This window comes from Rhodnius prolixus, unplaced genomic scaffold (assembly GCF_049639745.1).
Source record: "Rhodnius prolixus isolate KJV_2025 unplaced genomic scaffold, Rpr scaffold_1, whole genome shotgun sequence".
Taxonomy (NCBI): domain Eukaryota; kingdom Metazoa; phylum Arthropoda; class Insecta; order Hemiptera; family Reduviidae; genus Rhodnius; species Rhodnius prolixus.
The window spans coordinates 17007800-17024780 of NW_027411581.1; the positions used below are offsets into that span (position 1 = coordinate 17007800).

The window sequence follows — 16981 nt, forward strand, 5'->3', positions numbered from 1 at the left end:
ATAGGCTCTGACACAACATAGGTGTATCGACTACACACATAGCTCACTATAACCTTATGCCTCGGTTCCTAGTCCAGAACATCTTTAACAGCAGCCAGCTCTTTTAGTTTCCTAAAACTTTTTAAAGCCTATCTGGAAGTGAAAACACAATAATTCAGCGACATCAACGCAGTTTGACGTATAATCAAATTGTAATCTGCCGGAATTTAAAAAGTAAGCGAATTTGTCTAAGGGTTCAAAGGTTAAAAGAAGACACGGGTTCATTCATCACTATAATGAGTTGTGGTAAATTTTAAAATGAATTTCCACACAATGAAATTAAATGAATAAAGCGACCCCAATGATACTCAAGATCAAACATGGGACACCACGTAGAACTGATGCATACTGTTCGATAACATGAAAACCTATTACTTGCAATAAACATTATTTGCATTCAATATAAAAGGGAAAATACATTATGATTAATACATGTAAAACAAAAAAAAAGGATACACGCAAATAAGTAAAATGCTATTATTCGGCCTTTTTACACACCTACCTATAAGGTGTGGTGTAGTGGACAGAAGTAATGGACTAACACAATTTCAACAAACTTCTTTTTATCTCATTAAATAAAATCCAAGTTCAAGACCGCAAATCGAACTCAGAATAACAATTCAGCTTAACTCTAGTCGACTATTTTAGAGTTAAAAAGCTACTTCGGCTTAGTAAATACCGTCCGACGCGTGTACGATTCATGTGTAGAATTCAGGGACATGCAGAACTTATCAATAAATAAGCTCAATTTTAAAGCAGCGTAAGTTGAGAAAAGCAAAAACGTACATATGAAGAGCAACATAAATATAATGGTAATGATTTTTATAACACATAAATCATATGTATATATATAAATATAAAAAATAAAATAAATTACTTAAATAATCCAAACAATCAATCACTTTTATTTTCAAATCAAATATAATAATCAAATCAAATAATCAAATTTATTATATTTGTGCAACGTACATTTCATCTAAGTGTCAAAAATATATCAATACATCGCAACAGTTTTTAAGAAATTAGTTACTTCAAAAATATGAATAGGTTGTACACTGAATAGCAAAGCTGCATCACCTGCAAACAAACACAAACTTTAAATTCTATTTTTGTTTTACCTTTATTTGATCTATTATATTACTTTTGGAAGATAAACTAACATCAATAACAGTTGGTAAATCAATTTTTATTGTACCGAACCAGGCAGTTGGTTCTGCTGAAATCTGGGCTCTTTGAATGATAAAAGCTGCATCACGTTTATATGAAACTCCTAGTTCATCCCAAGGACTGTCGTAAACTATGTTGCTTATTTCCCTCAACTAAAATAAATACTTTTTTTAAATTTCTATGCATTTTTTGGAACATCTATAATTCAATAAAATGATTGAGATACTCCACTGAATATTTAATAATAGTTCCCATGTAACAGAAAACTAGCACTTCACCCAACATAATTACATCGGCTCCGATAAATTTAAGGGGTGATTCATTTCCAGAAAGTTCAGCGCTCCCCTCAAATACATAAAAATTATGTTAATTATTTTATGTTATTTAAACATCAACTAGGTAATATAAAATATACTTCAATGTTACATTTTAAAGGAAGAGAAGCTGCAAAGTTAGCTTTCCACTTTATTTAAACAATTAATTTATTACGTGTAGGGTTTGAATACCTCTAAATTACTAAAATATTCCAAAATATTCCTCATTCCTAGGTGCTAAGAAACCATTAATTGATTCTCTACTACCTGTTTCATCTATGATGTTTACAGTTGCATTTTTAATAAAAATTTTAATTAGGCGATAACGATTGAAATAAAAGGAAGTTAAGTGAGAATTTCACATTAGATTTTCTTCCTGGCCAGGGTACCAATTCTTTTACGGATCGGTACAAACGGAATGAAAAGGTAATGGTGACATTAAATTTTATGCTAGTTTATTTAATTAAGTTTATACAAGTTATTTAAAAAAGGAAATTAGATGACTTCTGTTGTAAGAAAGTTGTTGAAGTATGGTTCATACTTCGGCTGATTATTTTTTTTCCACTTTAAGGCGCGTAAACATCAGTGATTGTTGGGACCAGGGTTTTCTCATTGGTGTACAACTTGTAGTGTTGGGGAGGTTTCTCTTTTTTTTAGTGGTCGTGAGTTTTTCCGAAGTACTCCTAGCCACTCAACAATTCTCTTGTTAAAAAGAGCTTTCGCTCGTCTTAGAGCTGAACATGCTCCTGGCTTCATCAAGCGAAAATCTAAGTGCAGTAAGACTGGAAAACGCCCTCGGCAACTAGCAAATACTGGTACCAATAAGCTAATATTCAAATTTATTAGGTACTATTCGAGTGTTGTCTTGATATAAAAACATAAAACGAAGTAAAATTGTTGAATATTGAGAGAACATTAGCTTAAAACTTTCACAGTGCTTTCAGCAATGAGTTCTCACATACTACTATTTACTATTAGTTCCTTACAGAGAACTATTTTCACACACAAGTATGAATGAATGTAAATAGTAACTAATTACATACCATTAAGAATGTGAAAAAAGAAAAGTTGACTACGCATAGGAATATTTTACTGCTTGTGATAGTTTGAAAACACCACAAAAATTGATCAACTTTCCTAGAAAGAAAGAAAGTAAATCAAGGAACTTTTAATTTATTTGATCTTAAGTTTAACTAATTATTTTGCGTTCGTAACACTTGTGTTATGTATCTTATTCAAAGATGAGCACAGTAGTCTAAATAATCATCTTTAATCACATTAAAGTCATCTCTGTAGGAGAAAAATAAATACTTATATGGTCTTATGTAGACATTATACGGAATTAATACACGTGTAAATATTTTTTAATTTCTTTATTCGGTAGAAGATTAAAGAAACGGAATTTTTATACGTTCCAGCGGAGATGTTTTGTACTGTCCGTTCCAAATTAATGGACTTTTGAATTTTGCTCATTTCCTGAAGAAGTCCTCTTCTCATTGCAAAAGTTTATAGCACATTAGATTTTTAGATTACGCAAATAACAATATGGATAACCATAAGAAAAAATTTGATCTTTTTCTAAATTGGATCATGTCAAAATTGATTCGAGGAAAATCAAAATAGTAAAATTTGTGAAGGATTTCAATTTAAACTATTTTTTCTCTTTTACAAAATGTTATGAACAATATTGTGCGAAGAAAAATCTTCCGGTGTCTTGCTTGGAATAACGTATTATTTTATTAATATTTAATATTTACACAAAATTACTTAGTGAAGGATACCGGTTAGCTATGTGAAGTCAGAAATAGTCATAACATTTTTACTTACTTCAATAACATTACGTGATCGTATATAAAATATCTTAATGGCATAATTCTCTTCTTGTCAACTTGAAGTTTCAAGGCCAATTCCATCACTTTCACCTGTGCGCTTATTAAAAAGACGAATGATGCTGCCCATTCGTAAACTCCGGTACGTAATATTACACAAAAAAATGTAGACGGTGATTGAAACAAATACAAGCACAAAATGTATACAGGGTCATTTGGGATTTCCGTCAGTGGTAACACCACCAGCGACTTCAGAGGCATATTATTAAACCAGTCAAAAATAGCCTGTATTGCTGGCACCACAACGAATATTATCGCAACTCCAAAATACGTTTTTTTAAACCAACTCAAGCATTTTGTATAAATTTCTTGTCTTTGCATAAGTTCTTTATATGCACTGTTAGATGCAAATTTTAAGGCTTTGGAATATTTTAAATTCAAATCAATTTTAGATAAAAACTTGACATAATAAATTAAATAAGCCCATTCGAAAATATAAAACAAATAATGGGTCGGTATGAACATTTTGCTTGCCAATATAAATGGAGATGCTCCTGAATTGGCAGCTAGGTAAAATAGAACAAAACTATTGCCGAGCATTGTGAACACACATATCAAAATGAATATATGCTTTGGGACTATTTTCTTATAAAAATCTTTAGGGGGAATACCAAAAGTGCAGGTTAATATGCTCTCTGCATATAAGTCTTTAAAAATGTCAGAGTGACCATCCATCGTTACTTTCATTTCATTTGGCAGGCACTGTTGCTTTGCAAGAAAATTCAATATGTTGCTCTCGCTCAAACCTTATCCCCACTATCGGATTGTGATACCGCCTTCTCGCAATTAAAAGTTCAAGTCGATTCTTATAATGAAATACAACATGCTAGTTTATTCTAGAAATTAAAAAGAAGGTATACATGATTAATAAATTGATATGAACAATTAACAGATAGTAAATAATAACAAAGTTGTTATTTAACGCAGAAACACGGAAAATTGATTTTCAGAAAAAAATAAATAGATCCATAAAGAAAAGTAAACTTTAAACTAATAATGACATGAAGCTTAGTACAAAGAAATAATATTAAAAAAAGTGATAGAGAAATTATTTATAAATAATATTAGAGATATGAAAATTACCCCAAAAAAAAAAAAACATAAGAATACAATGTAAAATACTTTCTTTTTTTTAAGTGATCCTTCTAACAGAAATAATTAAACAGAAAAATGCAAGGTTTTAAGAAGCTGTATTGCTTGGGAATTTGAAGACCAAAATACTAAGAGCTTCCAATAATTTTATAGTGAAACAGGTCTGGGGATACAGGGAATCCCATGTATCTGAAGCGAACCTACCCCAATTTTGCACATTCTGCTGAAAAAAATGGAAGAAATCTTTCACTATATGAAGTAAAGAAGAAATGCCAGACTCTTGACATACAGCTACCAATGCCTAGTCTCAGTGATTTGTTAGTTTATTGTAGCAACAGAGGAATATCGCTGTTAAATTGCGTCTATAAGATTTTTTTAAATATTTTGTGCGAAGGACTGCTCCTTTATGCAGACAAGTAGATTGAAATATCAATGTGGATTCGAAGGAACAAATCTCCTAAAATATTTTTCCTCCATAAGATTTTTTAGAAATACAGAGAGAGAATCCAATCTACAAACCCATCACCTGTTATTGGTCTTCAATCAGTGTAAGACACCTCAATTGAAATGAGTTTTATAAGTCGGTGCTGGAAATGAATGTCCCCAAAACGTTGCATAGTGTTAGTTTAGGAGTTTAAGGTGATATTTAAAACTAACCCAGATAAAAAAAGGAGTTGGGCAGGGTGGCACACTGGTCTGCTCCTTTTTTTAGTATCACAGAAGATGGGTTTTAGACTGGAATATTTAACAATATATTCTAGAAATCGACCCAGATCCTTCGCATAGGACATTAATATCATTGGAAAATCGTTTGTAGAAATGCCATTGTCGATTTGGTGAGGATTGTTGAGAAAATGGGATAGCTAAATGGCGGTAGGGCATTTCCTCGAAGACCGTTGTTTCACTTTGTAACGGGAGCCAGGATATGCACATAGTTAATTTCATAACAGGACAGTTTCATGAAATGGAGTAAAAAATCGAGATCTAAGTTTGCGCGTGCAAACTGGATTATTTTTATACCAAACCTTTGCAAATATTCGTTTATTTTACTGCGACCTGTTAGAATTCGGAATAGTTCCGCTTGATTTTCACATAGGACCATTCCAATCTTTTTTATACTGTTTTTACTTGCTTATTTTCAGTTCAGGTTGCTTTTCTAAATTCTTCATTATTTATATTTGATTACTGCTCAGTAAATCGTAAGTATTTCCATCTGGAAAATTCTTACGTTTGAGTCAAGCTCATTGCACTATTACAGACTTATATATGCATATATTCCGGCTCAAATACCTCTTGCTGCCATTCTTATAAGCGATAGCATCTGTATCGATTTCACCACTAATGACAGAAAATTTCACTACTTTTACTTATTTCTTTTTCTAATTGCAATTTATTTTTAATTAGTTAATTTTTAATTTTATCATATATGTTTGATCTAATACTTTTCACCCATCTTGTCCCTCTCTATTCAGCATAGGTGGTTGCTTTCAGATGAATTAAAAAGGGGTCATTAGCTGAGATATGTGACTGATACAAACGAAAATCTGTTTAATAATTTTTATCTGTTAACTAAAATGCATCATAATCAAATTGAATTTCAAATCTCACTATTTTTCTTTTTGGATCAAAAATGTAACCAAAATCAATCAATTTTCATAAAAATATTATTATGATTGAATAGATATAGTTCATTCCAAGTATACCTTACATTTCCTGCCTTGTTATGTATAAATAATAGTCTACATTGAGACATACTGTGTAATTTTGATTTCTGAGATATTATATATTCAAATAAATATCCTGTTCGGCGTCCCACATTAATATTTCTTTCTCAGACCAATACTTTTCTCCAACTAAGGTAATTGCAGCAAAAGTGTCATATCGTTGTTTTATTGATAAACTAAAAATCCAATTGAATATAACCTTGTAAATCAATCAATTGCTATTAAATACTATAAAGGAAGCTTTGATAAATTTGATTAGGAATATTAAAAAGTTAGATATGAATTCGGAACTAAATGAATTTCCAGCGGCTTGCATTTATTTTGCTGAGATGAATGAAGACCAATCCAGGCTTTCTCATGTACTTCCAATAATAATAACAACACCAAATTTTTTATTAGTAGACACATATAAGAAATATATCGAAAGAATTAGTTGGAAAAGAGAAGGACTCCCCTAGAAGAATGGTACAGGAACTGCTAGAGGTTTGGCCACTCGGTGCAAAGAAAATGCAGAAAAAAGAAGAATAAGGATAAATTATTAATGCTTTAGACAAAATGTATATTTTTTAAAAGTACTAAAAGTAAGTTCATTGCTTTTCTAAATAAAGAGTAAAATTTTAATATAATAAATGTACCTTAGCATAAATTTAATGTGGAATTCAAAATGTACTAAAATCTAATATTAGAAGTACGAATAGAATTAACAAGAAGTTAAAATGAAAAATTCATTAAAAACTAAAAAGAAATTTACAATATAAAGTGTGAAATATTGATTATTTTCTATAATGTGCTCCTTTTTTGATAAGCATAAATAAAAGTTTAAGCTCGAGTCACAGAATACTTCAATCAGAGGCTCATTTGAAAGCATACACCAAGTTGATGTAAGAGTAGGTAGAATTGATTAACTGAAAAAAAAAAAAAAAAAAAATTATATAATTTATTATGGCATTTAAGTTAAGTGTGTATCGGATTTAATAAAATTGTTGCATCGAATAATCAATTTACCTCAATGTACATCAATAATAATTATATGTACAGTTGTAGAAGGGCACAAGAGCTGTACATTAAAGCAAAACTAAAAATGTCAGGCTTTATGTCTCACCTAGTCACTTCATTAAAAAATGTTTCTACGATTAGATATTATCGGCAGAATTTGGAGCAAATATCCCAAAACTAAAGATTAAATAATGAGGGAATGGCGAATAGGTGACAACAGCATATGCTTTTCATGCGTTAAACCCAACAAGTGTCAAACTTATGTTTAGAAAAAATATTGAGGTCTGAACGATCTAATAGCATCGCTATTGCAGAAATATCGAATAAGCCCTTTAGATATTTTGGTTAGCTAATATGTTAATTTTAAACAAGAAATACCAATTATTATTATGTAACTGAATGCGTAAGGCCAAACTGAACTTAAATTTTTCAAAGTGTTAGATTTTTCGGTACTATTTTAAAATCTGAATAAAACTAGGGTTCTGGGAAGAAGAGACAGACAGGGTAAGCAGATGTCCACAGAGTTGCTTTAGATGTAATCTAATTTCGAACACATCAATGAAGAGAATTAAAATAAAGAGATAGAGAAGCATTAATGAGATAAATAGATTCAACAAGTAAAACGGATGGCACATCAATGAATGCCAAGTATAGCGTATCACAGACCTAGGTAAACCTATTGCCAACTTTTTGTACATAAAGTATTTATTAACAAACTACTATTAATGTTACGATCAGTGGCAACCAATCGAGAAAGTAAATTATATGTAATTGAAGAGTTTAAGGTCCAAAGTTTCCTAATAATGATAATACATCGTACACACCGTAGCGAATGTTTCCATATTGATATCAAGCAGGTATACACATTTTACATTCATTGGTTTTAAAGTGGCCTGTTGAAAAATAGACACAGTTTGATGGCATTCCTTGTCCATTTCATACCATCTTATAGAATAAATTGTATCTCTGGCCCCTTCGCTCTGCACATAAAATATGAAGAGAATTTAATTTTTCGAGAAAATATATTGCAGCAAGAAATGTTGTAATAAAAAGAAATTACCAAAAGTTTTAGTTTTTCTCCATAAACGCACAACATTAACATGTTAAGCATTTCTCCAAAGACTACAGTTCCTGAAGTAAGCTTTGGCCCAATTCTCACATCATCCTGAAAAAAAAACATGCACTAGTATCATTCAGACTGCTAACGTTTTCAGAATACACAGCCGGTAATGCACCGGAAAAATTCTTCAAGATGTGTATTAAATACTTCGTCATGTGAATCAGCATTAAAGCAAAAACTTGGCAAGGTGACCAAGCTCAACTTCCCCAAATTATTGTAAAGTAGTCCGGAACGTTTACTACTTTTAATTATATCTTAACGATTCAAAATGATGACATAAAATAGATACTTTAGGTCCTTAGATGATTAGATCAACCTTATGAAATCGTAGCAGCAACTTTTTTTAAAAAAAAGGTCTAGTAATACCTATTTTTTTAGGATATTTTTGAATCCAACTTCCAATAGGTGAGTGGAACAGATAGAACCAGAATATACCATAGCTTTGCGGAACTCGCCTCTAACCACTTGGCTACTCTGCGCCTTTAAATAATAATTCTTTCCAATTTTCAATATCATATTCATCGCTATCGCCCGCATAGTTTAATGTAGAACTGGTTTAATAACACATCATTTTTAAAAAAGTCAAGTTAATATGGTTTTAACAACTAATTGCCTTACCGACATAAAGTGCACTACTGCCATTGACATCAGAACAGCTCCAGCAATGAATGGTACGAATAAAGGAACGCTCGACAGGTTAACATACATCTTGTGTAATCTGAAATTTCGGCGAAATTTCTTATTTATAACCGTTTTGATGCAATAGTTATTATTCAAATAGCGATGGTAACATAAATGTCGATTGCATATAGTATTCTTTATTAAATGGATATACTCATTGAAAAAAAAACCTTTACTTACGGTATGGTATTTCTATTTAAATAAGATTTTTTCAAACCTCAGTTACAAACAGTGACTCACCAGAAATATATAAATTTTATATGTACAATTTATGGAAAAAAGAAATCTGATCATCTCAATATCAAAATTATATCATAAGATTAGAGTTTTCAAAAATTGCTTGTGACCCTCAAGATTCTTCCCTCTCCTACTTTTTTCAATACTTAAATAAATGAACCTCAAAACCATCAATCTCAACTCTACGCTAATGATTTCCAGATTTACTTTTCTTTTCCTTCATTAAAACAGCAAGATGCCTGATCAAAAATTCAGGAAGACCTAAATCAAGGTTTGGGCAGATCACAAAATGCTTAACTCAAATCTCTCTCTCTCTAAAAAAAAAAAAAAAAGGCAAAATTGGTTCCAAGCCAATGTAAAATCCCTCCCTTACCTCCTGTAAAATAGTAAATAATATTTAAGGAATGTCATGTGAGAAAAACACGTTTAGTTTGAGTAAAATTAGTTAAGTGAAAAATAGTATTGTAAAAATAAATAAAGAATATCTTAAAACAATTCTAGAGTTTTTTCAGTGATAGTAGTGGAGCTGTTACACTGGCGACGAGTAAAAGAAATTATGGCACCTCGAAAGAATAGGAAGAGTCAAAGGTAATGCATGTACATCATGTATGATGTACGAGGTTAGAATTATTCCTGAATTCAACGTAATAACAAATGATTGGCAGAACTGTGCAGAACGATTGGATCAATACTTTATTGTCAAAAATATTCCGGAAAACAAAAAAGCAATCAGTATTTTTAACTTTGTTTTGGGAAGCCTCCTACAAGAATCCCGGGACTGGTAAGAAATAAACCTATGGAATACAGTTTTCGGGTAGGATTTTTGTTTTGAGAAATCGAATACATTTTTACAATTTGTGGCATGGGAATAATGAAAGTATCTCACGATGGTTTGCGAGATTAAAGGGTCGGGCAGCAGATTGCAAATTTGGAAATAGTTTAGAAAGTGTCCTTAAGGATAAATTTGTTTGCAATTTGCAATCTACAGCTAATCAATGTGAAGAAGATACGCGAGAAAGAAGATTGCTGCAGTTGTATAAACGCTCTTTAACCAAAGAGTCGGCAGTTCTTGAATACTCGGCATCAAAGGGAAATTCGGATATTGACAAAGTGGCTACAAAGGCCAGGAAAGGTATAAAAATAACCAGCCAAACTTAGAACCGGAAGGCTCCAAATGTTCTGCCTGTGGAGAAAGTATTCTTTCTTAACTTGTAGATTTAAGAAATATAAATGTAACAGATGCAGTAAAATTGGCTACCTAATAGCAGTATGTAGAGCGGAAATAGGTACCAACTGCATTAACGTATGTATGAGAACAACCATTCAAGTCAAGGCATAAAATGGTGGATTTTATGAAAAAGATTTGCTTTAAAAATACCACTAAACCAGCAGTTGTAAAAGTTCAAGTATTGGGGCAGAAACTGCAAATGAAACTGGGACACCGGGGCAGAAGTCTTGATCATTCCTTAAAAGTTTATTTATTTGTTCATCATTAGAAAAAATCTTGAAATAAATTTCATATTAGACATCCCAAAAATCTCTATTAGCAACCTGAAGCTCATTTTAACTAACAGAATACAGAAGTCTGAACATATCTTCCTAGGAGCGCCTAATCCTAACCTACTTCCTAGGTAATGTTATCGAATAAAATTCGGAATAGCCTATCCTTTCTTAATTCTTGTAGTGAAAAGTCGGTTACACAAAATCCCAGTTTTCTGCATTTACACCCCTCTGTACGGGGTAGGGTTTTTTAAAAACCAAAAAAATCCATATGGTCTTGAAGCTCAATAAATGCGCAACTTTTTCTGAAATTATGAGACTCCTTGATTCATTAATCATTGAAAAAATACAGTTGAAAATTTTAACAAAAATCATTGAGAACGAATTTTTTAGAGTTTAAAGTAAAAATTTCATTGTTATAATAGGTGATAACACTTAGAGAAGGTATCCAGTTTAGTTTTTAACAATCATTATTTAATAAAACGGAAGTTAAAAATAAAGTAGCAATAGAACGCTCCATTGTGTCATTAAAATAAATTGCACAAGCAATTGCAAACGCATTTACTGCGTTTTATTGCTACTTTATTTTTGACTTCCGTTTTATTAAATAATGATTGTTAAAAACTAAAATGGTTACTTTTCTTTTTGTTCTTTCTCCAAAAATTGACATTTGAGTAAATTGGTAGTGAAAAGTCGGTTACGCAAAATCCCAGTTTTCTGCATTTACACCCCTCTGTTCCGGGTAGGGTTTAATTAAAAGCCAAAAAAAAATCGTATTGTCTTGAAGCTCAAGAAATGCGCCATTTTTTCTGAAATTATGTGACTCCTTGATCCATTAATCATTGAAAAAATGCAGTTGAAAATTTTAACAAAAATCATCGAGAACGAATTTAAGAATTTTTTAGACACTAAAGTACAAATTTCATTGTTATAAGAAACGTTTTGAGGCTCGGTATTGAGTAAATTTAATGCTCTTTCGTTTGGAATAACCAATTTGTTGTAGGATAAAGGATAGAAAAGTTACGATCGTTTTTATGGTGAAAAACGCGAATATTGACGGAAAAGTTAAAAATGCAAATATCTTATTGAGAATCGGGCCAAAGTGAAGAGAATATTTTTTGTTGCATATGAGCTGCTGAATCACCTCCCGAAATTTCGACCACTCCTCCGCATACATCCTGTACCATAAAACAACCCCATAAAAATTATTATAAATGTAGATGAAAAGAAATACTGGAAAAAGAGCCCTAATATTGAGTGGAAGCCTATAATACAAAACAATCTTCTAAAATAAAGTGAAAGACAATTAACCATACCTGAGAATACTTTGATGATGTTTGATGTTCTCAATTAGACAGTCATTATAGCATTTGTTGTAAAGCACTCTGTCTAATTTACTTGAAGCTCTATTTCCTTGGCGCACCTTGTAAAGCTCCGTTGCCCTCACATCCAAGTTGTCAATTGAATTTGTAAGTAGATTAAGATGCAGGCATAAATAGTTTAATACAACAACATACATAGCTACACCAGCGGATATAGTTAAGTTATTAATAATAACCATGAAAGCTTGGAATACAGACAAAATTAGGTGTAAAGGTACTTGGCTACCCATATCAAAAGGTGTCCACATAGCAAAAGGTAATTTTAAATAAACTTGAGGATAAGATGTATGAACAGCATCCACACCGTAGTAACTATCCATAAGAGGTCCAATTACAATCGCCATAGAAGCGCAGAATCCATAATAAAGTGGCCAGAATAAAAGTAAAAATTTTTTTTGCTTGAATATATTTTTTTTTTCTCCTACAAAAAAAAAAATAAAAAAAAAGAAGATAATTATTTCGGATAATGCCAAAAGATTTCCTGAAAGGTAGTTCAGTATATTCCCTACTTTTTATTAACTTAATTTAACTTCACAGGAATTGCATTGAGTGTAGGATCCTATCGATACAGAAAAAAACGAAATCAGTAGGTTTTTAACAGTTTGAACATGGTAAACTAAAGACAGTTTACCAAGGAATTATTTCATAGAAATGTAGCGGATGGGAGCACTAAGCATCTGAATTTCTTTGTGTTTATTGCATAGGGAACAGCTTTTAATATGTTTTTAACTTTTGGCAGGAGTTAACATTGTAGAAAGAATCGCTATAATTCCTTATTGCGAAGAAATGTTGGGAATGTTAAAGCTTTTTTCAGGATACTGAGTCTCTTTAGAACATCAGTAAATTTATATTGGGATTTGAGGAATCGTATTGCTGAATTTACAAACCAGTAGAGGAAATCAGGCGCTCAAGGGTCGTGGAGCTCGGAAATCAGGGTTGAATACTCGCTCGAGTTTCTCTAACTATTCTCGGGTTTTAAGCTACACATTTTTTCAAACTGCAAATTTTAAGACTAATTCTCTCTACCATTTTTGACCCCCCCACCCCTATGGTATAAAACAAATTTTCAAAAAAAAAAAAAATTCAAATAAAGTTATAAAATGAAAATATGTAGTAATTCATAGTTTAAAGAACATCATCACAAGTATCTCTTCAGGATAACCTCGGCTCTCCTTCCTTCTTCCAATCACCAGAATCACATTCAATCAACAATTTTGATGTTCTTGCTTCTCCTGTTCTTCACATATGTTTAATATAATCCTCTCCTACTTTCCGTTGAGGTCTAAACAGTTTACTTGTACTAGTTGTTCATTATTTTTGGTGACTGATTCATAGTTTCAATCCCATTACTTGTACTAGTTTGTACCGAATCATTCCGAACTCCTTTTGACCTTATCTTTGTTGTTGATCCTTACAAGTAATTCTTAGAGTTACAAATAATATTCTTCGCTCCGGGAACCCCAAGAATTGAATCCGTAATGCATAAAGTGCAAAAATGTACATCTTTGTGTTTTTTTCCTCTGTTCTACTAAACGAAGCTTAATTAAGTATATCTATAGTTTTCTTTCCTTAACCAGTTTCCTTCAAAACTCTAGTTTATGTCCATGTGAGTTCATCAAGTACTTAACTGTACTACCTGCCAAATTTCTTTCTCGTTCAGAACAACGGTAACTACTGCCTTAATTATTAGTAGAATTGAATAAATAATTAGAAATATTAGCACGGAAAAATCAATTTTGAGACATATTTGAATCGGGATGTACACACCCTCCAAATCTAACCCCAATTTTAAGCTAAATAAACCACCAACTATAAAATATACAAATGTAGTATTAATAATATGAAACTTGTGAACAATTACAAACTTACCGATTTTTTTTTTTTAATGATATAAAGCGCGTCAACAACTGGATTCGATCGAACCCGGGACCTCCGCGTGGAAACGTTAACCGCATAGCTAATCCCATCCCTACCGACAATATTACAATTGTAAATTTTTTTTTTAAGTTCAACAGTGAAATAGTAAGTAAAATAATCTTAAAAAATTAGGATTCGTTTCAGCGTGCTGGATTCCCACACGAATCCGGTAGCTAACCCTTAGATTTTCTCTTCCTCGAACTTCGTTTACTGGTGATCGATAAAAAAAATTACAATTTACGTGGCCCCAGAAAGCTAATCGAAGATTATTCTCTGAAATTCAAAGTGATAGGAGGGTTCATACATAATTAGTAGGTAAGTTTGAAGCTATCTTGGAAGAGTTTTGAAAACAGAAAAGCTGAAAAACTCAACTAAATTGGAAGAAAAGCTGTTGCCACCAGGTGTGTACCATTCAAACTAAATTTTGAAAATTTAGAAAGATCGAAATAAGATGTGAAAGGGAAAGATTATTTCCAACAAAAAACTTTACTAGTTTCAATCATCGCCCATTTAACACTGATCTACATTCAGCAGTGCCAAATTTCATACTTTTTAAATTAATCACCAACTCTAACTTACCACTACTCAGAATTATACATCATTTACAAAAAGGGAGCTTCGTTGCTATCTTAAAAACAGTTAACTTAATGTCTTCTATTTGCCAGCGGCTCCAAAATGTTATTAATTACTGACATGCTGGTGCATATTTGTATTCAGAGATATTCGAAAAATGTAAACATTAACATTCTTATAATAATCTTATAATAATTTCACAATTGTTTAATTTAATAATATAATAATAAAATAATAATTTACAATATAATTTGTAAATTAATATTTCTAAATACCTTCATAAAACTCTCCGGTCTCATAATTACACAGGCCATTCATTAGATTTTTGTGTATTTCAACCATATCGTTTCTATATATCATAGAGTTATTAATTATATTAATAATGGCCACCACACAAATCAGGGTAATGTGCAAATCCTGAGAGAACAAGGCTATGTCGTCAATAGTTAGGAATGCAGTGTAACCAAGCAATGCTGTAGAGATAGATAATACAATTAAGTATATAGCATACTGAAAAATTGATATAATAGCTGATTCCTTATCCCAAGGCACATAAGCCAGGCCAATTTTGTGTATGTAAAAATATTCTTTAATTAGAAATCTTTCCACTTCTTTATCGTCCTTCATGTCCGCCGCTTACTTTTCACAGAATAAACTTATGTACGAACAAATTGTGGAAACTTTTTATATCGATTTAGATCTAACCTATAATCTTATTAAAATTAAGTATTTATTCGCTTATTTTGTTTTTCCTTGCACGATGAAAAGTGAATAATAACCAGAATCGTTGAAAAATTGAAACGACAACGAGTCATATAAATAATCTATTTCAAGCGCTAAAAAACTATCAACACTATGTGGTCTCAACTTCATATAACATAAGTAATCTAATATTAAATAAAGAAACACCCCGCATTTTTATTTTAATTATCTTAATTTTATGCTAAATTTTCTAAAAGCTTTAAATGTGTAAATGAAACAATATTTTCTAAAACGATATTTGAGAATTAATGGTTCTAGCAATTATCTTTTTCTATTCGCCGTTAAACGAAAAATTATTTCTTGTGATGCAGCAGTGACAACTATTTAATAAGGCATTCAATCGTAACTTACTCTTGGTATAAACAATGTAAATTGACTGCAAGTTTATCGTCGAATTGTACTGTTTTGTGTCAAAAATTTGATACTTGAATATTTTCTTCATTAGAAGCAGACAAAAAAAAATTGCATTTTGATAAAAAATAGGGAACACGTTCCGAAAAACAGGTAGAACAAAATTAATAAATTAAGAGGATCTGCATAAAAAAAAAAAACAATATCAAGCAGGTTTTACTTTACTGTAAAATACTTTATCCTTTTGATCAAGCAACGAAAACAATCTAAGCAATACAATAACTTAACGAAACCAGAAGCTGTTTGAATCTTAACAATTACTCAGAACTAGGCTTATTTTTTGACGAGACATCAGCAATTAAGGAGCGATCAATCCATAGTTGCAACAAGTTACCTTTGCAGGGATACAATACCCAGATTATCTTACCATTGAAATAACATTCTCAATAACTAAATAAACCGCACAATGGAGAACCTCAAATAATTACAATATTACTGTTTAATAATAAGAATATGTTCGGTCACATAAACCCTATGAAAAGCTTACTTATTTTGTCCTTTAATAATGTTCTTGACTTCTTTATACGGCATTAAGAAAATCTTATTTTAACAGTCCTAATTCGTCCAAAGATTTGAAACTAATATAACTGAAGTTGTAGAATAGTGTATAGTTCATCGTTTTCATTCATTAATTCAAAAGAAAGAAAGAACATTGCCAATTTTCGTCACTATGACTGAAATCCGAGGTTCTTATCTCGAGTTCTAGTTCACGTAATATCGTAGTATCAATCAACATGTAAAAATTGGGCTAAGTTAAGGTAATTGAACTTAGAAAAGTAAGTGATTAACTGAATATGCACAAATTGGTTTAATTTTGGTTTATAAACACAATATTCGGTTAAAATTGTTTTCGGTAATGTTTTTAATAATTATACTTATTTACAATTTTTATTTGTTCTAGTACAGCAAAAAGTTCTTTTTTTCCTTACATTTATTAGCAAAAGTTTAGTTTCATTTGTTTCTATTTAATTATTTAAAAATTTATCTTTAACTATCTAAATGATTTATTTAAATATTTATATACATAAATTTATTTTTGTCCCTTTTGTCTTATTTTGTACTTATATTTTAGGCATTCAATTCCGTATCGTATTTGTTGTCAAGAACAACTACTCTTTTTTTATCATCTCAGCTCTCATAACAAAACTATTAACTGTCTAACCAATATTAAATACAA

General features: G+C 31.1%; 2 protein-coding genes across 4 annotated transcripts; both read right to left on the reverse strand.

The window, feature by feature from the left end:
- Window positions 1-967: 967 nt before the first annotated feature.
- Window positions 968-4341, reverse strand: LOC141455898 (uncharacterized). Of its 2 annotated transcripts, XM_074131385.1 has the most exons (5): window positions 3348-4336; window positions 2564-2657; window positions 1438-1551; window positions 1200-1358; window positions 968-1116 (listed from the first exon to the last, which is right to left on the reverse strand). In XM_074131385.1, the coding sequence occupies exons 1-5, from the start codon at window positions 4094-4096 to the stop codon at window positions 1066-1068; spliced, it is 1167 nt and encodes a 388-aa protein (XP_073987486.1). In that variant the 5' UTR covers window positions 4097-4336; the 3' UTR covers window positions 968-1065. The 2 variants fall into 2 exon arrangements, with proteins under 2 accessions (XP_073987486.1, XP_073987485.1); XM_074131384.1 differs by having other exon boundaries at window positions 968-1358; window positions 3348-4341.
- A 2365-nt stretch (window positions 4342-6706) lies between these two features.
- On the reverse strand, window positions 6707-16963 carry LOC141455903 (odorant receptor 4-like). Of its 2 annotated transcripts, XM_074131398.1 has the most exons (7): window positions 14907-16963; window positions 12076-12562; window positions 8960-9059; window positions 8282-8386; window positions 8046-8201; window positions 7231-7282; window positions 6707-7130 (listed from the first exon to the last, which is right to left on the reverse strand). In XM_074131398.1, the coding sequence occupies exons 1-6, from the start codon at window positions 15256-15258 to the stop codon at window positions 7232-7234; spliced, it is 1251 nt and encodes a 416-aa protein (XP_073987499.1). In that variant the 5' UTR covers window positions 15259-16963; the 3' UTR covers window positions 6707-7130; window position 7231. The 2 variants fall into 2 exon arrangements, with proteins under 2 accessions (XP_073987499.1, XP_073987492.1); XM_074131391.1 differs by lacking the exon at window positions 7231-7282 and having other exon boundaries at window positions 6740-7130.
- Between the last annotated feature and the right edge of the window lie 18 nt (window positions 16964-16981).

Bases quoted from the DNA above. Each gene is read 5' to 3' on its own strand.
- LOC141455898 (XM_074131384.1), bottom strand. From the start codon at position 4,096: ATGAAAGTAACGATGGATGGTCACTCTGACATTTTTAAAGACTTATAT. The intron at 1,552-2,563 runs GTATGTAATTAG...TATGTATTTGAG, and splicing joins CTTTTTTCACATTCTTAATG to GGGAGCGCTGAACTTTCTGG. The intron at 1,359-1,437 runs GTGGAGTATCTC...TATTTATTTTAG, and splicing joins GAACTATTATTAAATATTCA to TTGAGGGAAATAAGCAACAT.
- LOC141455903 (XM_074131398.1), bottom strand. From the start codon at position 15,258: ATGAAGGACGATAAAGAAGTGGAAAGATTTCTAATTAAAGAATATTTT. The intron at 8,387-8,959 runs GTAAGGCAATTA...TTTTTTTTTCAG, and splicing joins CAGTAGTGCACTTTATGTCG to GATGATGTGAGAATTGGGCC. The intron at 8,202-8,281 runs GTAATTTCTTTT...TTTTATGTGCAG, and splicing joins GAGAAAAACTAAAACTTTTG to AGCGAAGGGGCCAGAGATAC.